Source organism: Lactuca saligna, chromosome 1, assembly GCF_052625555.1.
Source record: "Lactuca saligna cultivar CGN05327 chromosome 1, ASM5262555v1, whole genome shotgun sequence".
Lineage (NCBI taxonomy): Eukaryota > Viridiplantae > Streptophyta > Magnoliopsida > Asterales > Asteraceae > Lactuca > Lactuca saligna.
In genome coordinates this window covers 33,641,389-33,667,153 of record NC_136417.1, presented here as the reverse complement: position 1 = coordinate 33,667,153, position 25,765 = coordinate 33,641,389, and the positions used below count along the sequence as shown (strand labels likewise).

General features: G+C 35.1%; 3 protein-coding genes across 3 annotated transcripts; 2 read left to right on the top strand and 1 right to left on the bottom strand.

Annotated features, from left to right (window-relative positions):
* Nucleotides 1–19,566: 19,566 nt before the first annotated feature.
* On the top strand, nucleotides 19,567–21,545 carry LOC145031994 (FAD/NAD(P)-binding oxidoreductase family protein). The gene is made up of 4 exons (XM_078980659.1): nucleotides 19,567–19,930; nucleotides 20,151–20,455; nucleotides 20,549–20,759; nucleotides 20,848–21,545. Exons 1-4 carry the CDS (start codon nucleotides 19,679–19,681, stop codon nucleotides 21,382–21,384), a joined length of 1,305 nt encoding a protein of 434 aa, XP_078836785.1. The 5' UTR covers nucleotides 19,567–19,678; the 3' UTR covers nucleotides 21,385–21,545.
* A 1,138-nt stretch (nucleotides 21,546–22,683) lies between these two features.
* Nucleotides 22,684–24,646, top strand: LOC145031984 (ubiquitin-conjugating enzyme E2 32-like). Its single transcript, XM_078980648.1, has 5 exons — nucleotides 22,684–22,902; nucleotides 23,377–23,508; nucleotides 23,634–23,718; nucleotides 23,798–23,961; nucleotides 24,043–24,646. Exons 1-5 carry the CDS (start codon nucleotides 22,795–22,797, stop codon nucleotides 24,463–24,465), a joined length of 912 nt encoding a protein of 303 aa, XP_078836774.1. The 5' UTR covers nucleotides 22,684–22,794; the 3' UTR covers nucleotides 24,466–24,646.
* Nucleotides 24,647–24,941: 295 nt separating this feature from the next.
* LOC145004618 (uncharacterized) lies at nucleotides 24,942–25,385 on the bottom strand. The gene has a single exon (XM_078963577.1). It carries the CDS (start codon nucleotides 25,383–25,385, stop codon nucleotides 24,942–24,944), a length of 444 nt encoding a protein of 147 aa, XP_078819703.1.
* Between the last annotated feature and the right edge of the window lie 380 nt (nucleotides 25,386–25,765).

Below are 25,765 nucleotides of genomic sequence, written 5' to 3'. Positions count from 1 at the left end.
GGCTATTCGAGTATTTCATTTGACCCAACATCGATATTTAGATTACGAACCTTGCAGATATATGCCACTCTTTTTCCCTAGCAAAAAAAGAAATGTGAAACCAAAACTTAAAACCTATGAAACAAAAACCACAATCTATCGAAGTAAAAAGAAACTGATCCACTAAAACTTCACAATCATTTTAAAATATCAGAAAAAAGACAGTTACAAGCTTTACATGATAAAGAGGGAGAGCGTAAGGTTAATTTTTAAACTACACCTACCTGTGGTGCAAAATAGAATGGCAGATATAGGTTGTGGTGACAACGACAAATCAGTATTGGTAGTCGTTCGGTGGAGAATTTGTGAAAATGGTGGATTAATCACAGCTTCGATGGTATTTATTGAGAGAGAGAGAGAGAGAGCATAAATAAGTTGGAGAATGTAAATAGTTGTAGAAGAAGGGTGACTGATATAAGGGGTGATAAAGGATTTTTCAAATTCCTTAATCTACTCACCTCAAATCACGCATGGGAAGTTACAGAAGATAAAATAAATTTTCAGTAAACCAATTCCCTTAATCCTTGCATCCTACCAATCAAATTTTCAATAAACGACTTAATTTGACTAATTCAGATCCGATAAGATTGATTTTTTCTGCAATGCAAAACTTTTTGTATATAATGATTTAAGGGTTATATGTCTTAAAATTCAGCATTCGAAGGCTAAATTCTAATTAAGATATATATATATATATATATATATATATATATATATATATATATATATATATATATATGGTTCACTAATTTGACAAACATTATATACACATGTCAATTTATGATGTTGATGGACATATTATGTTGTGTTTGATATAGCCCTTATGATAATGGTCTCTAATACTTCATATCGCAACGAAAGGTCTGTCGCCACTAATACAAGTGCATCGCAACAAATTGTATTTTCCTTTTAAGCGTCGCACTACATACCAGGTATTTTAACATTGTTTGAAGCATGTCCAACTATAAAAAAACAACATAGTTTTATAAGTTAAACCAATATACATCCTACATATATTGCATATACTTTTTATTTCATAATTTCCATTATAGCATTGTACCTTGCAAATTAAGGTCTTGAAGATTATAGCATCCTACTTTTTTTTTTCAAAATTTCCATTATAGCATTGTACTTTCAAAATTGCATACAAATACACTAGCTACTTTTTTCATACTTTCCATTATAACATTATACTTTACAAATTAACATCACGATGATTATAGCAACCAACTTTTTTCATTTTTCCATTATAGCATTGTACTTTTCAAATTGCATACACATACTCAAACTACATACATAACTTTCTATACATATATATACAAATACATATACAAATACACATACAAAACACATATACAAACATGATATACATATAAATACACACATAAATACGTAATACACATACAAACATGATACAAATATAAATATGCACATACATACGTAATACACATACAAGCACACATATAAATACATAATACACATATAAAATACATATATGCATACACATGAATATACAAATACACATCTACAACATACTGATGGGTTTTACACAAACAATCCTATGTATGCATGCAACCCTAATTGGATCTATGTTTTCACTATTAGACATACAACTTTATGAACACAAAAAGAAACCTAACATGCTTCTATAATTTTCGAAATTCACATAAAAGAATAGAATACATACCTTTTGTTGTTATGTAGTAATAACAACTTGTTTCTTGAATCTCCTTAGCTTTTAAAAGCAAGTACCACAAGTCTAGTACCTCTAATGACTTACAAACACACTTGAGTGAAAGGATGAATATGAGAGAGAGGATGGAGGGTAACAAGCTCACAAAATCAGCTCTACTAGTGTTTCTCCAAGGGGTTCCAATTTTGAGTGCTTTAGGGTGCTATTTATAGTTGAAGTCGACTAGGGTTTCAAGGTGGAAACCCTAATCCCTTAGCTTAGGGCCTAAGCAAACCCATAGACTCCTTTCCTTAATCCCTTGGACGAAAACTCCTAGATCCTTCTAGGATTTTCGGCCAAGCCTTAATAAAGGTGATCCAATGGCCTAAAGTCTCAACTATCAAATAATTACAAAACAACCTCTACACTTTTAATTAATTCCTTTAATCCCAAAATTAATTTCTGATTAATTTCTGATTAAATACTAATTAATAATATGATTCCAAATTAGTATATTATTCATATAATATATTAACAAATCATATTTATACCCTAATATATTATTCTTAACAATAAATCAACATCTCTCCTCAACAGTCGTCCTGTCTAGTCACAAGTATGAAGGCAACCCCAAAGGACTACGCTATAACCGAGTCAAGTACATACCAAATGTAGTTATTGACTTAGACACTAATCCAACGGTCTCCCACTTGGATAAGTCTAATAACTACAAATTCAATTACGACTTCAGGATCCGATTAGTAATCGTAGCTTTCATAAGCCGTTGTCGAACTCTGATCTTATCAGTAACTTGTCCTTTAGATAAGGGATCGTATAGTCCTCCATTATAGATATCGTGCGGACAATTACAAGGAAAATAGTCATACTTATTGTCAAACAGTTTGTTTCTCGATCTCAGATTTGTTTGACATAGAACTTAATTGAACACATCAATTCAGTCCTGGCCGGGCCCGACACATAAGTCAAACCAAATCATCGAGGGGCCCAGATATCGCTTTTACCCTCTTAGGATAAAAGGAACAGATAAACTTCGACTTATATGCATTTACCATTCACTCATCAAATCATGCACAACAATGCATTTTATAACATCAAGTTATTGATGTGTTTATGCATCATCAATGCACAACTAACTCGCAAAGAATATATCATATATCTAGGTTTAAAGACCATATGATATTATCGTCTTGCGATCACTCGTGATAAATTCCATGAAGTGATATTAACAAACGTGGGTTTAATCCAATGTTCAAATCTTATTCATAAGCACTCATGAACGTTGCAGCAGACTTTTGCTATGTCTAATACACTTTTAGACATTCTACAAACCAATTCATGATAGTTTTCATTTATACCTACTTCCAAAGTATATGCGACTGTGAACTGTTAGAATAATCTTATTATTTAGGAAGTCAAAACATGCAAAGTGAAACAATATGTAAATAATTAACATAAGATAATAACCTTACTCATATATATTACTCCTTTATTTAATCATTAAATGTTACTTACAATTTATCTATTACACGTGTCGAAACTATCTAATCTAAACTAATACCGTCCTTTAGCCCAATGCTCCTAGCATGTTGCAAGTGCTTAACCCTACTCAGTCCCTTTGTAAGGGGATCTGCTGGGTTATCCTCTGATGATACCCTCTTCACTACGAGGAGACCCTCTTCCACCTGATGTCTAACAAAATGATATTTCCTATCGATATGTCGGGATCTCCCATGATCCCTCGGTTCCTTGGTCAAGGCAACCGCTCCTTCATTATAACAGAATATCTCCATAGGCTCCTTTATGGTTGGTACAACTCTAAGGTCTCCGATGAAGTTCTTCAACCATATCGACTCCTTTGATGCTTCGCTCGCTGCTATGTACTCTAATTCGCACGTTGAATCAACTATGGTTTCCTGCTTGGAACTTTTCCAACTCACTGCTCCTCCATTTAGGGTAAAGACCCAGCCCGATTGAGAACGGTAGCTGTTTTGGTCGGTCTGAAAATTGGTGTCACTATACCCTCGCACCCTTAAGTCATCACTCCCACCGAGGACTAGAAACCATTCACCGGTCCTCCAAAGGTACTTAAGAATATTCTTGACTGCATTCCAATGTGTTCTGCCAGGGTTCCCATGATATCTGCTGACCATGCTCCAAGCGAAGGCCACATCAGGGCGAGTACAAGTCATAGCATACATGATCAAGCCAACTGCGGAAGCATAAGGTACTCGTCTCATGTCTGTTATCTCGACTTCGGTACTTGGGCTTTGAGTCTTACTCAACTTGGCATTGCTTTGGATCGGTAACTCACCTTTCATGGAATTCTCCATATTAAAACATTTTAGTACCTTTTCCAAGTACATATTCTGAATAAGTCCTATTAGTATTTTACTCATGTTTCTCACTATTCTTATTGCCAGAATATAGTCAGCCTCTCCGAGGTCCTTCATAGCAAAACACTTCCCAAGCCAGGACTTGACTTCCTGCAGGGTTGGGATGTCATTTCCTATGAGCAGTATGTCATTGACATACAATACGAGGAAGCTAACTATACTACCACTAGCTTTGGCATATACACATGACTCATCCTCACTTCGTAGGAAGCCAAACTCTTTGACTTTCTCGTCGAAACAAAGATTCCATCTGCGAGATGCTTGTTTCAATCCATAAATTGATTTCTCAAGCTTACACACTTTATTATGATGCTTCGCATCGACAGAAGCCTCTGGCTGATTCACGTAAACATCCTCAACCAACTTCCTATTAAGGAAAGCGGTTTTGACGTCCATCTGCCATATGGCTAGCCTCACCGTAATAGACTTTATCTTCGCAACTGGTGAGAAGGTCTCATCATAGTCAACTTCGGGAGTTTGAGTAAAGCCCTTCGCAACCAATCAAGCCTTATAAGTGTGTACCTTCCCATCCATGTCAGTATTCTTCTTGAATATCCACTTGCACCCGACCATCTTACGACCTGGCACATTGTCAACCAAATTCCAAACTTGGTTGTCATACATGGACTAAATATCCCTATCCATAGCTTCTTTCCATTTCACAGACTCCGGGTCTGCCATGGCTTCCTTGTAGCTGTTAGGTTCGTCCAAATTTATCAGTGTAGTGTCACTAATAAACATATCACCTTCACTTGTTATATGAAAAACATATAACACAGGTAGAACACTAACTCTACTGGAACGTCTAAGAGGTAAGCACTCATCAATCGGTTCAGCTAGAGGTTCCTCCTCGGGTTGACCGTCAGTGTTAGAGGTTCCTTCTTCGTTCGACTCTTAAAGCTCTTCAAGATTGATTTGCCTCCCATTGTACCCTTGGCTTATGATTTCTCGTTCTCATAAAACCCCTCTCCTCACAATGAAGACAACATTATCAATTAGTCTATAGAAAAGATATCCAAAAGACTTTTGTGGGTAGCCGATGAAAATACACCCGCTCACTACGAGATTCAAGTTTGTCGTGAGTCTCTCGTCTTATGAAAGCCTCACAACCCCAAACCTTGATATGTGTCAACAAGGGAGATAATTTCCTAATCCACATCTTGTGAGGTGTTTTGGCAACCTTTTTTTTAAGGACTAAGATAAGGATATGGGCGAGAGTCTCTAAGGCATACCCCTAGAATGAGATAGGTAGCGAAGCACGACTCATCATGGAACGAACTATGTATAGCTTGGTTCGATTATGCCTCTCAGCCACACCATTCAACTGCAGTGTCATAGGTGTCATCAATTGCGAAACGATTTCGCATTCCTTGAGGTAGTCGTGGAACTCAAGACTAAGGTACTCTCCACCTCGATCGGATCGAAGCATCTTGATTTTCCTGCCCAACTGATTCTCTACTTCCTGCTTAAACTCGTTGAACTTTTCAAAGGTTTCTAACTTGTGCTTGATTAAGTAGATATACCCATATCAGTTATAGTCATTGGTGAAAGTCACATAGAAGAGGCTTGCATCCCTTGTGGTGGATCTAAAAGGCCCACACACACCGGTGTGTATGAGACCCAATAAACCCTCACCCCTTTCACAAGAACCAGTGAAGGGTGACTTGGTCATCTTTCCAAGTAAACAAGTCTCGCACATGTCATCGTCCCTAAGGTCAAATGACTCCAACACCCTATCCTTTTGGAGTTAGGCTTTGCGTTTCTTGTTGACATGTCCAAGATGACAATGCCACAAACATGATTTATCCAAACTATTGGAAGAATCGATACACAACACATCATTTCCTAAATTGTCTATAACCGTCACAATTTCATATATTCCATTACAATGCAATGCTTTAAAATAGAAAACACCATTAAGATAATCATTAATAGAACCCTTTTCATTATCAAATGAATATCTAAATCCTTGTCTATACAAACCATGAAAAGAAATGATGTTTTTTGCCATTTCTGGTGAATAGCAACAGTTATTCAAATCTAGTCCTAACCCATTACTAAGCACTAAAGAGTAAACTCCAATCTTGGTGACATACGATGCTATTCTGTTCCCCATGATCAAGTTTATGTTCACATGCTCCACATCCCTATTTCTTATTAGGCCATGCAAATAAGAACAAATGTGAAAACCACACCCTGTATCAAGAACCCTAGAAATATCATGTGATGAATCATTAGATTGAATAATATATATACGTGTGAAGGACGACTTGATCTTCCCATCCTTGATATCTTGCAGATACTTCGGGTAGCTTCGTTTCCAATACCCTTTGTCATGGCAGTGGCAACACTCTGCATCCTTTGGGTTGGAGGTGGGTGTAGAGGAACCATCCTTGGTTCCACTCGAAGAGGTGCCATAATGGGAATTTCCCTTATGGTGGCTCTTTTAAAGAGCCTTCCTCTTCTTTCCCTTCTCCTGCCCAATAGACAAGACGGGGGCATTAGTAGGATTAGGAGTTTGTGCAACGGATTTGTCTTTGAGGCTGCTCTCAGCAGTCCTCAACAACCCTTGAAATTTACTCAACGCCTCCTCTTTGTTCATGTGGTATGTCATGTGAAACTGGTTGAATCAGGGTGGTAGCGAATGAAGAATGATTTCAATCGCCAACTCTTCATCGAATTTAACATTTAACTTCAATATGTGGTCAACATATCTTTGCATCTTCTACAGATGAGCAGTGACAAACTCTCTGTCTCTCATCTTGGTCGTGATCATCAAAGTGATGATCTCATACCTCTCTTACCTTGTACTTTGGTGGTACCTTTCAAGCAAATCCTGATGCATTTCGTAGCGATAGAAGTCCTTGTAGGACTTTTGGAGTTCAGCAGTCATGGTCGCTAGCATGATGCAATGGACTTTCGGGGCATCATGCTCATGTGTCTCAAAGGCAGCGATCTCCTCGTGAGTAACAATGTTCACATCCACCACTTTCAGCTCCTTATCGAGGACATACTCCTTGTCCTCGTAGCGGGTGAACATCCTTATGTTGCGGATCCAATCGTTAAAATCGTTTCCGTCGAAGATCACCCTCCTACACAAATTCATGAGTGAGAATAAGCCGGAGGTGTTTGATCTTGAAGCATTTTTTGAGTACGACATTTGAAAAGGAAAAAGGCAAAGTTGATTAGATAACAATCCCCAATTAAACACGCAAATGATAAATTAGGGCTAGGATCCAACAACATTATTTGCAATTTAGAAGAGGGATGTCGTAATCTAAACAACAAATAATTTAAAGGTAAGTGAATGACGATTCACTAATTTCCACCATGAAAAATGAAAAGGATTAAGTTTTAAATGTATTGAAACTCCTAGATTTTTTGAGATTCATTAAAGTTTTCAATGGCATGTTTAAATCATGATATGCCCCTCAAGTTTGTGACTGGGATACCGAGGATCACAAACAGGGTGTGAATAACCATGCAAATGTACATGGTGTCCTCAATGTTACAGTCACCTAATCAATGTGCTGGTTAGCCACACACGCTCCATTGATCAATGACAAACATTGAGTCACCCTTATCCACCTTTGCTAAGACCCAAATTAGTGTGTCGGTTAACCACACACGCTCCACTAATGTCTCAGCAAGGGTACAAAGTGTAATTTCATTAAATAGCATCAAATTCACATTTCACCTAAAGTAACTAAGATTGAGAATTTTATGAAAACATTTAGTTACTTTATTAATCATTATACTTTTAATGAGAAATTAGTTTTCCATATACTATCCGTTCGGCTAACGATCCTCCACCAATCAAGGAAACGATGGATGAGAGTGGACACCCATTAAACTATCATTTTATAGGCAGCAACCTTATACCCCCTATAGATCAACTTCGTGAATGGGGCATACTAACGGTAAGACTAGCTTAATCTTATATATATATATATATATATATATATATATATATATATATATATATATATATATATATATATATATATTATAATAGCATAAGGGTGTATTTTAAACATTTCAAAATACTATGTTTTTAATCAAATTTAAAATTTCCGAAAATTAAAACCTTTTAATTTTAAATTGTTAAATATTAAAATTTTGATTTAATAATTATCCCAAAATTAAACAATTAATTTGAATTATTAAATCTCGGAGGATATCTATTAAATTAAACAATTAATTTAACATAATCTCTTAATCCCCTAAAATTCAAAATTTTGGGATGGGATAATTCAAAAAATCTTTAATTACCATTTTAAACAATTAAAGGGATAATTACAAGATATGGCGTTACCCTAATCCCTAAAATTAGGAAACTTATCTTAGGGAGGAGGCAATTTCGAAAAACCTAGGGTTAGACAACCCTAATTTCGAAATCTTGGGGCCTAAGGAAACGGTTTGGGAAACCCTAAAAAAATTTCAAAAACTAGGGTTTAGGAACCCTAATTTTGAAAATCAAACCCTTAGGGTTTATTTGCCATAAACCCTAATTTGTCATATTCATACTCTTGTATCATATCTAATTGAAAATAAAACCAAAAGATCTAATACCACTGATGGGTTTTACACAAACAATCCTATGTGTGCATGAAACCTTAATTGGATCTATATTTTCACTATTAGACATACAAGATTATGAACAAAAAAAAAACCTAGCATGCTTCTATAATTTTTGAAATTCACATAAAATAATAGAATCCATTCCTTTTGTTGTTATGTAGTAGTAAAAAATTTGTTTCTTGAATCTCCTTAGCTTTTGAAAGCAAGTACCACAAGTGTAGTACCTCTAATGGCTCACAAACACACTTGAGTGAAAGGATGAATATGAGAGAGAGGATGGAGGGTAACAAGCTCACAAAATCAGCTCTACTAGTGTTTCTCCAAGGGGTTCCAATTTTGAGTGCTTTAGGGTGCTATTTATAGTTGAAGTCGACTAGGGTTTCAAGGTGGAAACCCTAATCCCTTAGCTTAGGGCCTAAGCAAACCCATGGACTCCTTTCCTTAAGCCCTTGGACGAAAACTCCTAGATCCTTCTAGGATTTTTGGCAAAGCCTTAATAAAGGTGATCCAATGGCCCAAAGTCTCAACTATCAAATAATTACAAAACATCCCCTACACTTGTCATTAATTCCTTTAATCCCAAAATTAATTCATGATTAATTTTTGATTAAATACTAATTAATAATATGATTCCAAATTAATATATTATTCATATAGTATATTAACAAATCATATTTATACCCTAATATATTATTCTTAACAATAAATCAGCCTCTCTCCTAAACAGTCATCCTGTCTAGTCACCAGTATGAAGGCAATGCAAAAGGACCATGCTATAACCGAGTCAAGTACATACCAAATATAGTTATGGACTTAGACACTAATCCAACACATAAAAATAAACATATACATATACAAAATCAACATCATATATATAAAAGAAACACATAAAATAGAACTTATGGTGGCTCACTCCGACGAGTATGGTGGTGGTTGCGGTATCCTTCTACAACAGTAAGGATTCTGGTGAGGGAATTAAAATTCCAGAAGGATGTTGGAAAATATGAAAACTAACACAACATATATGACTATTCAGTGGGGAGGGAAGAAAAAGAAATGAAAAAGAGAACTAAAAAAGAGAAGACGTCACCTGTCATCGCCTGTGATGAGCTAAATCATCGCCAATGATGACCCACAACATTGTCGGTGATGAGGTGGACTTACGGTAGTGTATAGGTTGGAGAGGAATGTCATTTTCGGTGATTTTGTGATGGTATCAACGGTGGTGGGCAAAGAGAATTAATGACGAAAAGGGAAAGAGTCGATAGGAAAGAAAGTGAGGACAAAATGGGGTTTATTGTTGTTGAATTTTACCAGCGACGTCTGAGCATTAGCGGTGAATAATGGGCATTTGCGAAGACAACCTGGATGGAAAACAACGCAGGGGCTCCTACGTCTTCTTATCCGTTGGATCCTCACTTAAATTGACATATGGGGTTGAATTAATGTGGATCACAAGCATAAGCCTATAGCTGCGACGTTGACTTTTAGGGCCGACACCAAACGCGTTTGTTTAATGTCGCCACTAAATGTCACAGTTGCTACTAAAGGTGTCGCCACTATTGCATGTTATTCTTTTACTGTTACAACAACACACTAATCATTTAAATTCTTAGTCATAATAAGGTATGACACATAATACACGTGTCCTGCTTGTCATGCCAACACAAGCATGTTGTTGGTTTGAAGTTTGGACTTGGGTTTCATATTAATCAATTTATTTGGTTTGAAGTTTGGACTTGGATTTCATAGTAATCAATTTATGTTTCTTAACTCTTACAAAATGAACATTGAACACTATTATACCAAGTATATATATTTAAACAATACTATAGCACAACACATGTTGCCATGATATTCAACATCTAGTACTTAAAACAATATAGGAAGAAAACTATTAATGAAATGTATAGATGTAATCGTAAAATTGTCAAAATGAGGAAGGAAGATCTGGGAAAATGATATATGAGGAAGAACATGATTATGTTTGAGGGGTTGATGACGGAAAGATGACAACATGTTAGTCTAGATACCCAAATTGGTTAACAGAACGACGATAGATTGTGATTCTAATGTTAATGGTTGAACAACGATATGTTACAACCCATTTGTTTGTATGCATTACATGTGTATTCGATCCATGTTAGGGTATCTCCTAAGGGTACTACTCGTGACCTAGCCAAATATACTCTTTGTCAATGCTATTGTGTTAGGTGGAAGTACTTAACATGAGTGATTGGAAAGTGTATTGGACATAAGACAAGAAGTTTAGATCAACTGAACTTATTTGAGCAATGAATTGTGTATATCATGGCCTGCAACAAAAATACTGGACTATGCTCAACTCTTCTTTGATCAATTGGTTAAATGCATCACCAAGAACAAGAGACCAACCTGCTTTCCATATCCTCATTGGCTTGCACTAATTATGGCTCATACCAGAGAGGGTTACAATATCAACCATGCAGTCTCCATACCTCTTCCAGTTCTCTCATTAAAGATCATCAATGTTGGCCCTAATGATAGGGATATACATCTTACCCAGAGTATGGAGAATTGGGTTGCAAATATCCCTATGTTGTTGTGACCTATGACTCTGAAGAAGAGGATGATAAGGGAAATAATGAATATGAAGAAGAAGATGATGATAATAATGAAGATGTTGATGATGATGAAGAACATGAATCAGATGCTGATATGGGAGAAACTTTTTTTTTTCTTCAGGGAATGACTAACTCTCCCCCAAGATTGAACCAACACATTCACTTTTCTTCGACCTCTACTTCATCAACAAATCCTTCTGCAGACGATATAATACATCATGGATCATCCCCACCTGAAGTAGAAACCATTGATCCACTGATTCATGTTGTGAGCTCTCCAAGACCAGCATCGCCTTCTCCTCAAGTTGCAACTGTCCCTCCAATGCCAATTCCTATACAGACTATTGCTACCTTTAAGGGGGAGACTAGTTCCAACTTTCAAATGATTATGATCTCCAAGATCTCCCTATTGGTTCATATGACTCTGTCTCTTGGAGAATGACTGACCAAAATCGAGAATTATGTGGCTAACATCAAACGTATAATGGCTTTGGTTGATGATGATGATATGATGATTGAAGACACTCCTCCTAGCTTTCTAGGTGATTATCAACCACCTCCACCACCACCTAGAAATAATCCTACTCCACAACCAACAACCCCCTCCTCATGCTCCCTCTTTAACTCATAACTCTCCTCCCCAAGCTGATTATGTCAAAATGGGGAGAATAATCAAGAACTAGTGATGACAAGTGCAAATTTGTTACAACCTGATCAATCTAAATCGAGAAGGGAGGATAATCAAGGAAAAATGGTTTTCTTTTAGTCTGAAGTAATGAATGATGACCGGCCTATTCCAAACGTCGATGATTAGTCGGAGACTGATTATGACAAGTATGAAGGGTTTCTTGATTTGGATTTTATAGCACAAACTGTTATTCCTCTAACTATCATTTAGCTTGATGTATATTTTGAGGGGGGATATTCCTCAAGGAAGTCATAGTGACATTGAGTCTAATGATGATCAACTCAATCCTAGAAAAAGAAAGGCTTCCTTATCACTGGGGAGCAAATGATGTTGAAGCTGGAAGTTCCCCAACCACTTGTGATTCTTCACCCCCCCTTCTTCCAAGAAAAGCAAGCTAACAATTAATTTAGAAGATTGGTTGGAAAGTGGAAAATGACCATTGAGGAGGTCATAAAAATTATGTTGGAGCATAATTCGAAAAAAGAGATGAATGTCGATCAATCAAAACTGGATCAAATCCTTACATCAGCTAATGCTCAAGAGAGAAATATTTAGCGTTTCAATATTGATGTGGCCAAATGAAATAGACTTTATGAGTTGAATGATCGAATCAACCGAAAGAAATTTAGATATATTCTAGGTTAAAGATATCAACCTGGTCCCATCATCAAAGTCAATGATCTAAACCCAAGAATGAATCACTGAAGATTCATGTACTAAGAAAGAAGGTTGAGTATGAATACACTGAAGTTATATTTTCTCATGAGTTAGCTAGATATGGCTACAGAGAGTGGATAAAGATTCAGGAGATAATTTCTAAACATAAAGGTGTTCACGATCAGGAGGTAAATTTGGCAATTAAAAACTTGAGAAAAAAGTCAAGAAGTTGAACTCAGTGCCTTCAGCTGGTCCATCTCAACCATCTACCTCAAAAAGAACTAGTAAGCCTAGAATATCGAAATATATTAAGCTCCTTCTTCCATATGGAACCCCCTACATAAACAACAAGCTACCAGTAGGTGTTGAACCAGTTCAACACATGTTTATTTGGGAACCAGAACATGGTATCTTCTATCTTGATAGCCAGAACCAAATGTGTTTTAAACACACTGAAGATCTTCCTATTGCTCCCACTTAGCATTCATTTAATCTTCGTTTGGAGGGAATGTAACATAAAGAACTGAAGCGAGGCTATCATGTGCTGATCTCTCTTAAACTCAGTAAGTGTTTGGCTGATCTTCATCTTGATGACTTAAATGGTTAAAACCTGAGATCTTGACTGAAGCTGAAAAATTATCCAATGATGATTCTGATGACTCCCTTGAAGATTAGTTTTCACATCATCAGATAAGGGGAGATTGTAAAGTCACACCTTATGATCTGATGAGTTAAAAACTACACACTATCCACCATCGCTAGTCTCAACACCAACGCCAACATCGGTATCAGTGACAATGTGAAATCAATGATCTTACTGATCGTTTGTATATTAGGAAGTTATTCTTTGTATATATAGAACTGAAGTCTGACCCATAATCTTAGTGATTAGGATCAGACCTTTACATAGACTAATATACACCCCCAAAATATTAGGATCTTCATTTCTGTAATTGTATATATTATACTATTAGGGTCAAACACTAACAGATCTTGATGTTGTCTTTGTGACATGTTCTCTTTGTAAGAACCCTGTTTCTTAGTGAAAGTATCTTTGTGATCGTCTTGTTCTTTGTTCATTGTTTTTTCTTCATTATTCATACTTGAGTGTATCCAATCGATACAAACCTTCAAACTTCCCACTTTTGCATTGGGTTATGCTATATTACATACGACCACTTTTTGTGTATCGATTGGTAACTGGATATGAACATGATGTCTAACATTTACACATGTTTAGGTGCTTAGTCAATATTCCAATTGAACCTCCAAAGCATTCAAAATTTGGACCTAAAAAATGACAGGTAATATATGTCGGTTATGAATCCCCTTCCCTCATACACTATTTGAGAAGCAATCTCTTTAACGCTAGACATGTGAATTGTAACTTTGATGAGACAACATTCCCATCCTTATGGGGAGATTAGCACGTTGATGCTGATAAGGAACGATGTGAAATAACGTGGTATGTACCCAATTTGTCTCATATGGACCCCTTACTACATATAGTGATAAGGAAGTGCAATCAATCCTTAGTCTACAATATATTGCTAATCAGCTACTAGGAGAATTTAACGACTTAGAAACTGACATGAGATCAAATATACATGTTACACTGGTCATACCAACCGTGCAAAGAATGTTGCCACCGGCTGTCCAGTCCCCCACTCTTCCTAATAAAATAGGAAGATCGATCGATTCCAATAATGTTCTACCTCGATAGAGGAGAAATTATGTTGCATTCGTTTTCCACATGAAATCATTAAGGATCATAGTGATGTATTAGTGGAGCGTGTTTATGAAGAAACGTTGATTTCTCATCATCCCGATAATCTTGAAATATATGTTGAGTATGCTAGCTTAGACAATATTTTAAACCAAAACGAAATTTTCATCGATGATGTGTTTATATACGTAGTGGCCACTAATATTATGAACAATACTGTCATTGAACCATATACTATTGTTGAGTTCTAACATACAAGGGACTAGCCTCAATTGAAACAAACAATCCATGATGAATTGGATTCCTTAGCGAAAAAGATAGGTATGTGGACTTGTTGCTTCAACACCACCCAATGTTAAATCAATTGATAATATATGGGTTTTGTAAGGAAGTTTAATAACAATAATTAAATTATAAGATATAAAGATTGACTCGTGGCAAAAAGGTTTCTCTCAACTCCATTGAATTCATTACGAGGAGACATATTCTCCCGTAATGGACGTTATAACGTTCCGCCACTTAATCAGTTTAGTAGTTTTCTAAAAATTGAACATACAACTCATTGATATGGTCACAACCTATCTTTATGGGGATCTTGACATAGAGGTATGCATGAGAGTCCCTGATGGAATTAAGTTTCCTGAATCAAGTAGTTATAAAACACAAAACATGTTGTTGATAGATTGAGGCAAACACTTTATGGATTGAAACTATCCGGGAGGATGTGGTATAATCATCTAAGTGAGTATTTGATCATAATAGGATATTTAAATAATAAGATATGATCATGCATGTTCATAAAGAAATCCACCTCAGGATACGCAATTATCACAGTCTATGTGGATTACATGAATATTATAGGAACCTCGAAAGAATTGTTCGAAACTGCTGAAATCTTGAAGAAGGAATTCGAGATGAAAGATTTCGGGAAGATACGGTATTGCCTCAGCCTGCAAATCAAGCAATGTAAAGATAGGATTTTACTCTATCAAGAAAGTTACACCAAGAAGGTGCTACAACACTTTATTTATCATGACACAAAGTCGTCATCTACTCTTATGATCATTTGTTCTCTAGACATTAAAAAGGCCCATTTGGTCCAAAGGAGGATGATGAAGTGCTATTGAGCCTTGATGGTTCATATTTGGGTGCATTGAACACATTAATGTACTTGGCCCAATGCACTAGACAAAAATCTCTTTTGTTGTAAACTGTATTGCTCACCAAAACACTACGCCACCATTGGAATGGTATTAAAGACATCTTTTCTTACCTTAAAGGTACTAAAAATATGGGTTTTTTATATCCCTACATTTCATAGTGTTGATCTACCCCCAAATGATACCCGAAATAATGCGACCCTTATCGACTATATTGATGCAGGTTACTTATCAGACTCACATAAGGGACGTTCCTAATTAGGTTTTGTCTTTACTACCGGGAACACGAAGATATCCTGGGGTTCTTGTAAATAGACTCTAGTTGCTACTTCGACAAAACACTCTGAACTACTCACACTCTATGAGGCAAATAAAGAATGTGTATGGCTTCAAGATGTAATCGGCCATATTCGATGTACATGTGGTTTAGTTTATGATCCTATGAACCAGTTGTCATATATGAAGATAACATTGATGTTATATATAAAGTGAATGATGGTTACACCAAATGGGATAACACTAAGCACATCTCACCAAAATTGTTCTTTACACATGAACAATAAGCAATTCAAAAGATTGAAGTGTAACATATTGGATCAGAAAAGAATCATGAAAACTTGCTTACTAAGTCAATGCCAAATTATTCATTCCAAAAACATATCAAAGCCATTGAACTTATGAAACTCTACAAACTACCTAAATGACATGTATCATGCATCCAGTTGTATGGAACTGAAGATTGCATTCTGATGTATGTTTAACACCCCGATGAGTACATGTAAGGGGAAGCACCCCAATGAATGCTTGTGTACTCTTTTTATCTTTAGTTCAAGGGTTTTGTCCCATTGGGTTTACCTTGACAAAGTTAAGTTTAACAAGACACAAATTATAACCCATTCCCACTAAGAATTGATGAAATTAAGGGGAATATCCAACTGAATACTTCTTTAACCATTATGTACTCTTTTGTCTTTTGCTTATAGTTTTTCTTGCACTTAGTTTTCTTTTAACAAGGTTTTAATTAGGCACTTCATGTATGGTTATTTCCTTTACTTAAGACATCTAGACCGTACTTTTTATCCTCCGACCAAGTTTTTGTCCCAAAAGGTTTCCGTCGACAAGGTTTTTAACAAGGCAAATATTTGATGTATTATCTGAAGATACGAGATGAAGAAGTACAAGTATAATTTAGTGTATATCTAATCACCCAAAGGGGGATGTTGTAACTCATAGAATAATTATAGGTTTCTTACATTTAACTCTATCATAAGTAGAAGTTATGTACATAGCTCTTACAAGTTACAACATGTGGCTTATACAACCTTTCCCCTATATAAAGTGAGTTTTTGTGTACTTGTAAATATACTTGAAACACTAGAAAGAAAACATATGTAAACACATATTTAATCAATGAGAATGTTGCTATGAATCATTGAGTTGAGCTAATTCGTCAAACAACAAGAGAGATTTTAAAAAATAAGCAAAAAAGATTTGAACAAAACCCTTTAATTGAGAGTAAACTCTTTTGATAACTCAACAACTATTTTTTTTCATTGTTTCAAATAAAATTTTTATATATGATATATTACAAAGTTGGGATATGAAGCCATTACGAGGTTAGAGACGATCACTTAATATTAAGAATTGACAATCATTTGATTCGGCCTTACTCTCAATTCGATATGGTCTAAGCGGGCCAATTGCTCATGCTCGATAGAAGCAATTACTAATCTAGCTAAATTCCGTAATGACATTTCTATTTTTAGCCAACACCGAAGACTAATGCACATTTTGTGCATTGAACGCTTGTATGATTTTATTTTATTTAATTTTTTTGGTTTTTTTTCCCAAATAAACATATCTACTAATTCTCATCGTAAACAAGAAAAAATAAAAATAAATTCAAGATTCAAAAGACACATTGTTATTCTTTGAATGCTCAATTGATAGAATAATTTCAAACTTCAAAACCATACAAAATGAGCAAAACTGAAAATTACAACTTTATATATTCTAGACCGACACACCCTGAAAAAATACATAGTCCACCAAACAATATCCCAATACCCCCCATAGAGTAGTCAACCAATCACTGATCGTAGTCAACATGACGTTGACCGTAGCCCACTTAATTATTTACGTTTTAAATGTCAGTTTGGGATAAATACTAAATTTTAGCTAAAAACTAATAAATAATTAAAATTTTTGGTTATAGTTTTGTAATTACATTCGCCTAAAATACTAAATTTTAGCTGAAAACTGATAAATAATTAAAATTTTGGGAATATGACTTATCAAGGTAATTAACTTTTCGGTATGTTCACATCTGGGTAACTATCTTTTTTTTGTGCATATGTAGGTAACAAACTTTTTGGAAGTGTTCACATATGACCATTATGACCTGCTATAGCAGGTTAAATCCTAGATGTAAACTCTTTCAACAAGTTTGTTACCTAGATGTGTACAAAAAAAATAGTTACCCAAATATGAACAAAATGAAAATTAAAAATTAAATTACATGAATGGTCCTTATGGTTTGGGGGAATTTGTGGTTTTGGTCCCTAATTTATTTTTTTAACTTAAATGGTCCCTACTATTTGTTTTTGTTGCGCGTTTGGTCCCCGTCTTACCTAAAAATACTATTGTGCCCTTATTATTTTTTTTTTAATTAATTTTCTTATCTATGTATTTATTTTATACATATTTAAAAAAATTAATAAACCACACATATTTGTATCTTCTCGGATGATCTCTACTGTTTATTTTTAATTATTTTTTTTTTAAACTTGGATGATCCTTACTGTTTATTTTTGTTACGCGTTTGGTCTCTGTCTTATGTAAAAATACTATTTTTCCCTTATTATTTTTTTAAATTAATTTTCTTATTTATGTATTTATTTTTTATAAAAAAATTAATATACCCCACATATATGTATCTTATCACCGTAAACCTGAAACCACATTTGAGAAATTTAATTTGAGTCTTACCATTCACCATCTCATCTCTGATCCTCCCCATCTTCTATTTCTTTTCCATCTTTAGTAACATCAACGTCTTCACCGTCCTTCTTTTTTTGATACTTCAACTCTGGAGAACCAACACCATAACCTACAGTCTCTTCATATTTAGTGGGTTGTGGTGTTGTTTTGACGGAGTTGAAGGACCAAAAAAAGAAGTGATGATGAAGACATCGATATCACTAAAGATGAAAAATAAATAGAAGTTGAGAATGATGAAATATGGGATGGTGAGGAGATACAGATATGTGAGGTCTACTAATTTTTCTTAAACATATAAAGCATAAGTACATAAACAAGAAAATTAATTAAAAAAAATTAATAACGGCACAATAGTCTTTTTAGGTAAGACAGAGACCAAGTTCGTAACAAAATTAAATAGTAGGGACCATCCAAGTTAAAAAATTAAATTAATTAAAAAATAAATAGTAGGGATCATCCGAGGAGATTCAAATATATGTGGTATATTAATTTTTATAAATATGTAAAAAAATAAAAATAGATAAGAAAATTAATTAAAAAAAATAAATTAATAAGGGCACAATAGTATTTTTAGGTAAGATGGGGACCAAATGTGCAATAAAAATAAACAATAGGAACCATTTAAGTTTAAAAAATAACTTAGAGATCAAAACCACAAATTCCCCCAAACTACAGGGACCATTCATGTAATTTAATTTTTACTTTTCGTTTTGTTCATATTTGGGTAACTATTTTTTTTGTACACATTTAGGTAACAAACTTGTTGAAAACGTTCATATTTACGATTTAACCTGCTATAGCAGGTCATAATGGTCATATGTGAACATTCCTAAAAAGTTTGTTACCTACATATGTAAAAAAATAAGATAATTACCTAGATGTGAACATACCGAAAAGTTAATTACCTTGATAAGTCATATTCCCTAAAATTTTTGGCTATAGTTTTGTAATTACGTTCGATAGATATAAGTACCAATTAAATGTGTGCTTGTAAACTGTGTAGCAATCAAAAATGTAAAAATACTATAATGACTTTTTTTTGCTCATGGTATCCATTTTAGCCGCAGAGATTTCAATTGCAATACTCTTATCATCAGTCGAGTCTGTGAGAGAGAGAGAGGGAGTGAGGAGGCCGTAGATGAAAGAGAGTAAGGGGAGGGTGGTGGTGGTCGGAGGGAGCATAGCAGGAATATGCTCCGCGCACGCGCTGTTATCGGCGGGGTGGGAAGTTATGGTGCTGGAGAAAACCACCGCTCCTCCTACTGGAAGTCCAACGGGCGCCGGTTTAGGCCTCGATCCGTTGGCTCGAAGAATAATCAATTCATGGCTTCCACAGCAGCAATCCGATAATCTTCTCAACAATCATACCTTACCCCTCACAATCGATCAAGTATGTATATATTCATCCCGAATTTGTTTCTAATCCAAGTTGATTACTGGTCCTGGAAGTTTTTAATTAGTCTATATTGCTTCTAAACAATACGGTTGTTGCACACATAAGTTGCCATTGAAGTGAAATATACCAGTATGTAACTTCAAAATCAACATAGTAGTTGATTTTGGGGGAAAAAGTTGGTAACTTCTACCTCTTTGATACTATTTTATTGCAGAACCAAGCTACCGATGTAGAGAAGAAAATCAGTCGCATGTTGACAAGAGACGAGAGCTTCAATTTCAGGGCTGCGTACTGGTCTGATCTTCATGGTCTCTTATACAAGGCACTCCCTCGAGATATATTCCTCTGGAGCCATTTGTTTCTATCATTCCATGTATCTGATGACCAAAAATCTGTTAAAGTTCAATGTAAACACCTTCAAACTGGAGAAATGATTGAGATTATTGGGGATTTGCTAGTCGCGGCAGATGGTTGTATGTCTTCAATTCGCCAGACATTCCTTCCTGACCTCAAGCTAAGGTTTGTAATCCAAGATGAATTTGAAGCATCTTAACATGTTTCTTCTGAATCTTTTCTATCTGTTTGTTAATGTAAAGTTAACAATGATGTTAGGTACTCTGGTTACTGTGCTTGGAGAGGGGTTTTGGATCTTTCAGATGATGAAAAATCAGAAATTTTAGTTGACCTTCAAAAAGTTTATCCAGATTTGGGGAAGTGCCTATATTTTGACTTGGGTAATGGAACTCATAGCGTGTTTTATGAGCTTCTGAACAAAAGGATCAATTGGATTTGGTATGTTAATCAACCAGAGCCACAACTTAAGGTGATTAATATTTTATCCAGTTTTTGCTCTTAATGAACAGCTTCACCATATTTTCCCCTATCTTATTTGCATTCCAATAAATTCTTAGGGGAATTCTGTAACTATGAAAGTAAGCAACGACATGATCAAGAAAATGCAAGATGAAGCACAAAAAGTATGGGTACCCGAACTCACAAGAATCATAAAAGAAACCAAACAACCATTCTTAAACGTTATATACGATTGCAACCCTTTAAAACAAATTGTGTGGGGCCCAGTGGTGCTTATTGGAGATGCGGCCCACCCAACAACACCACATGGTTTGAGAAGCACAAACATGTCTATCTTAGATGCATCAGTTTTAGGTCAATGTCTTATGAAATCAGGAGTTGAAAACTTAGTGGCTGGTTTACAAGAATATCAGTCGATTAGGGTTCCAGTTACTTCAAAGCAAGTGTTACATTCACGAAGATTGGGTCGGATTAAACAGGGTCTGGTTTTGGATAATGGGAAGGTTTTTGATCCGAAAAATGCTACTTTAGAAGAATTTGGTGTTCTTCAACAGAAAAATATGCCGGGGTTTGATGATGTGCCTTTGGGTTTGAGTACTACAATGGATGCAAGTAAATATAGCTCGAAATTGTAGAAGTGTTGTGATTAAATAGGTTGTTAGTTATGATCATGTGCAATTATCAATGTTGTATAATTCATTTTGACAAGTAATATTTCATTATACATAAAAATAAGAGAAAAGGACACCACAAATTTCGAAACTATTACATGCTATGAAATTTGTTTGTTTGTTTTTGTGTGGTTTCCACTAAAAATAGTGAACATAAACTGTGAAATTATCTTCATATACTGGAATATGTTATTTGTTATTGCGAAAATCATTGTTTTTTAAAAAAAAAAAAAAAATAGCCATCTTTTTTTTTTTTTTTTTTGGATGAAATCTTCAAGAATCTTTGCTGCACTAAAAAGTAGTTTTGTAGTATGAAAATGGAGTGTTCGATTGTGAGATTAGATTTTTAGATTGGACCTTAATGGGAAATCGGTGGTCATCACTCTTGAGGAAAAAGTAAAAAAGATGGATATTTTGTGAAAGCATTTCCAAATGTATCTAATTTTGTCATTTTTTCAAATAATAATTTTGAATAATTCATTTTGACCATCAAATTTTTTTAGTGTGTTTTTCTTGTAAAAGAACGAAATCAGAATAAATATACTTTCAGTATAGATACAAATAATACAAATAAGCCCCACAAGAAGTAATTTGTGCCACTTATGGTACAAAACTACAGATACTGACCCATCAAATATTTAGCTAACAACATTTCTTATTCAATATTAACCTATATCCGTGATTATTTTTCAGGCTTTTTCAGAACAAACTACTTTTAGTTTACAAAATTTTCCATAATAAATAGAATTTTCTATCGATGTGATATCTCATAGAAATCTTCACAAACCATACATGTTTTTTTCATCTCGTAAAAAAAAAGGATGATATTACATCGGGTTGTAATCTTTAAATTTTCAATTACACCGAGACTACTTTTATAAAAAGTTTTTACATGTGGACATTTTCTATGTAAAAAAATATACACAGATATTTCTGTAAATTATATGGACAGATTTTACGATTTATTTTTTACATGGTCATCAAACTCTTGAGGTGAATTCTCAACTCCAAAAAATATGATATTCATTTTTCGATTATAATTAGAGATATATAATTTAAATTATTGTAATATTTTAGAGCACGTATATTTCTCAAAATCCAACTGTATCAGTTAAAACATTTAAAAAAAATAAAAATAAAAGTTAAATATTATTACATTGCTTCGATGATGCTACACCAATCATCAGCTGCCACGTAATACAGGCGACGTGTGAGTCAACACCTGCCCCCTTTTACCCCTTCTATCATTTTGGTTTCACAGGAGATTTATTTCTTGTTTCCACCTTCCTCCTTCCAATTTTCTTCACAATCTTCAGCCTTTTCGTTGTGAATCTGATTTAGGATCAGATACTGTTAACAAAAGAGGAAACAACCATGGCGGAGAAATATAATATGAAGAATCCATCGGTGAAAAGAATTTTACAGGAGTTGAAAGAGATGCAATCAAACCCATCTGACGATTTCATGAGCCTTCCCCTTGAGGTAATCCAATTGAAATTCATGTATCTTCATCCTAATATGTCTCAGTTTTCCATTTTCCCGCGGCGTAATTGTAACAAGGTTCTCACCCTTTCGTGATTAGGTGTAGTTAGGGTTTGTGTAGATTAAATTGAATTTTTTGCGATGGTAGCTGAACTATGCTCTTCGATTAATTCCATGGCGTGTTTCGTTGGATTTAACATCATTTGAATTGTGATCTGATGAAAAATGAAAAAAATTTCATCTGTTACAAACGGATTCTTCGATTTCAATAATTTACTCTGTTTGTTTCAATCGAATCAAAAGCTAGGTTTTCGTTGAGTTAAACAGTTTTAAATTTTTCGAAGTTTTCATGTTTTGAATGCGAGTAGTCTCACCTAACCAACATTGGACTTCCATTTTCAACATAAACATCATAATTGATTATGAACTTCATGAAGTGGTGTTCTAATTACGCTCTATATGTATTTTACACAGGAGAATATCTTTGAATGGCAATTTGCAATTAGGGGACCAAATGATACAGAATTTGAAGGAGGAATTTATCATGGTCGAATTCAATTGCCTTCAGAGTACCCATTCAAACCACCATCTTTTATGTTATTAACGGTAATCATCATTTTCTTAGTTTCAATTCCAACTTTAAACCAATATTATCTTCCAAATTTACTTGCATATGCCTATAAGTAATTCAATTGTGTAAAGTATAAACTTGTTGTCATTGTTAATTTCAGCCAAATGGACGTTTTGAAACTCAGACAAAGATCTGCTTAAGCATATCAAATCATCATCCTGAACATTGGCAACCATCATGGAGTGGTAAGTATCTGATTTTGACTTTTTTTTAGGTCAAACAAGTTGTTGACTAAACCAAAACTAATAATCTCTTGAATTGCAGTTAGAACTGCTTTAACAGCACTAATTGCATTCATGCCCACTAGTCCAAATGGTGCTTTGGGATCATTAGATTACAAGAAAGAAGAAAGACGTGTTCTTGCTGTTAAATCTCGTGAATCTTCCCCAACTTTTGGTTCTCCAGATCGTCAAAAACTCATTGATGAGGTCTTACTAAATGACCATTTTACCCTTACATTCCAATATTAAACAAATTTTACAATATTTTTCAATTTTGTGAATATGCAGATTCATGAGTACATGATCAGTAAGGCACCACCCGTCCCTCACCCCAACTCACCGGAATCTGCAGAACCACCATCTGCCGCCGCCACTGAACAATCCGGCGAAGCTCCGGCGACTCCACCAAATGCTAACACAGAGATAACTGAACCCGAAGAACAACAACCTGAAGCTCCCTTAAACAATACAGAAGCCGACATCCCAAGGGTACCAGAGCAGGCGGCTCTGGTTGCTCCACCTCCAGTACCGGCGGCGGTGGTGGTGCAGCAGCAGCAGCACCACCACCACCAATCAACAGTTCAGAAACCGGCGGATGACCGCCTGTTCACATGGGCGGCAGTCGCACTCGCCCTTGCTATTGCTGTTCTTCTGTTGAAGAAGTTCATGAAAGCTAGTGGACATGGTGCTGTGTTCATGGGTCAATCTTGAAATGTGAATATCTTTCAGACATCAGAAATTGAGAATTAATGTCTGGATTTACGAATTTTCTTTATATATATCTATATATGTTCTGTCATTTGTGCTACATTTTTGTAATTTTGTTTTCACATTGTGCCACAAATTTGTATATAATAACCTCTAAAATTAATGCTATATAACTGTTGTGTAAGTGTAACTATCGCATATTTTGCTTTTGTATTTTGATTTCATTCTATAACTAATATTCATATCTTCTAATAAAACGTAAAATCATTCCAACAAAAGAAAATTGTCTAAACATCAACAAATGTTTTATGGATTACATTCTCATCTTTATTTATTCTTCAAACCAACGTTAATATGTAACACAACCTCAATGGGCTTAATTGGCCCAATGGGCATCAAGCTAACAAAAGCAAACATCATTATTCATGAATATTCAGCCACTCAGGAATGATATCGGTTTTATTGGTATCTGTAACTGATCAACGGCGTTCATGGACCAAATCAAGAACAGTGAGACAATTACTAATCATCTTTGTAACCTTATCATCATAAGTAGCAAATGGAGAAGTTTTACTTTTACCCGAATACTCGTCTCTACAATCTCCTATATTGGAAAAAACTGCATGAAGCATTGATTTCATTCGATCAACATCTTTAGACAACAATGCTTTCATTGCTTGTTGGAGATTGCTAGACGCATTATCATAGCTATCTTTACAACTTTTCAAGATCCTGTCTCCATCTTTCGGGTTCACCACTGTGTTTGAAAGTCTTTGAGCATGAATTGACCCGAGTTTGATTAACCATGCGATAGATTTCATTGTTTTCTCCAACACGTCGGAATTGCCGTCTAGGAATGGGTAGGCGTCAGAATCGGAATCGGAATCGGATTCCGGTGTCTCTCGATATGGTATTGATACCATTCCGGATGATCGGGATTGGTATTCCGAGTGTGATCGTATTTGTGGCTCCGAGATGGAATGGAATGACAATTGCATTGCTCGAGCCCATGTTTCGAGTCTTGGAATGAGCATTGGAGGGTTTTTGGAACTTGTGTATGGATTGGTTTTCTTGGAAGGTGCGGAATGTGAAACGTGAATGGAATGGAATAACAAAATGGAAACGAAGGAAATGGAAAGGAAAGTGTTGTTGGATTTCATTGTGAAAGTGTTTTGAGTTTTAACCTAAATAAACTGATATATGTAAGTACGGAATGCACAAAAATAGTTAAATATGAGTGAATGACCTTGATTCAAGGAAATCAGACCATGGTCAACTGTATAAATTCCTTAACAAATTACGA

What these genes read in the sequence shown, in the direction of transcription:
- LOC145031994 (XM_078980659.1), top strand. Translation starts at nt 19,679, where the DNA reads ATGAAAGAGAGTAAGGGGAGGGTGGTGGTGGTCGGAGGGAGCATAGCA. An exon ending in CTTCCTGACCTCAAGCTAAG is followed by an intron (nt 20,456 to 20,548) that starts GTTTGTAATCCA and finishes CAATGATGTTAG; the next exon opens with GTACTCTGGTTACTGTGCTT. An exon ending in AACCAGAGCCACAACTTAAG is followed by an intron (nt 20,760 to 20,847) that starts GTGATTAATATT and finishes ATAAATTCTTAG; the next exon opens with GGGAATTCTGTAACTATGAA.
- LOC145004618 (XM_078963577.1), bottom strand. Translation starts at nt 25,385, where the DNA reads ATGGTATCAATACCATATCGAGAGACACCGGAATCCGATTCCGATTCC.
- LOC145031984 (XM_078980648.1), top strand. Translation starts at nt 22,795, where the DNA reads ATGGCGGAGAAATATAATATGAAGAATCCATCGGTGAAAAGAATTTTA. An exon ending in CATCTTTTATGTTATTAACG is followed by an intron (nt 23,509 to 23,633) that starts GTAATCATCATT and finishes TGTTAATTTCAG; the next exon opens with CCAAATGGACGTTTTGAAAC. An exon ending in GTCAAAAACTCATTGATGAG is followed by an intron (nt 23,962 to 24,042) that starts GTCTTACTAAAT and finishes GTGAATATGCAG; the next exon opens with ATTCATGAGTACATGATCAG.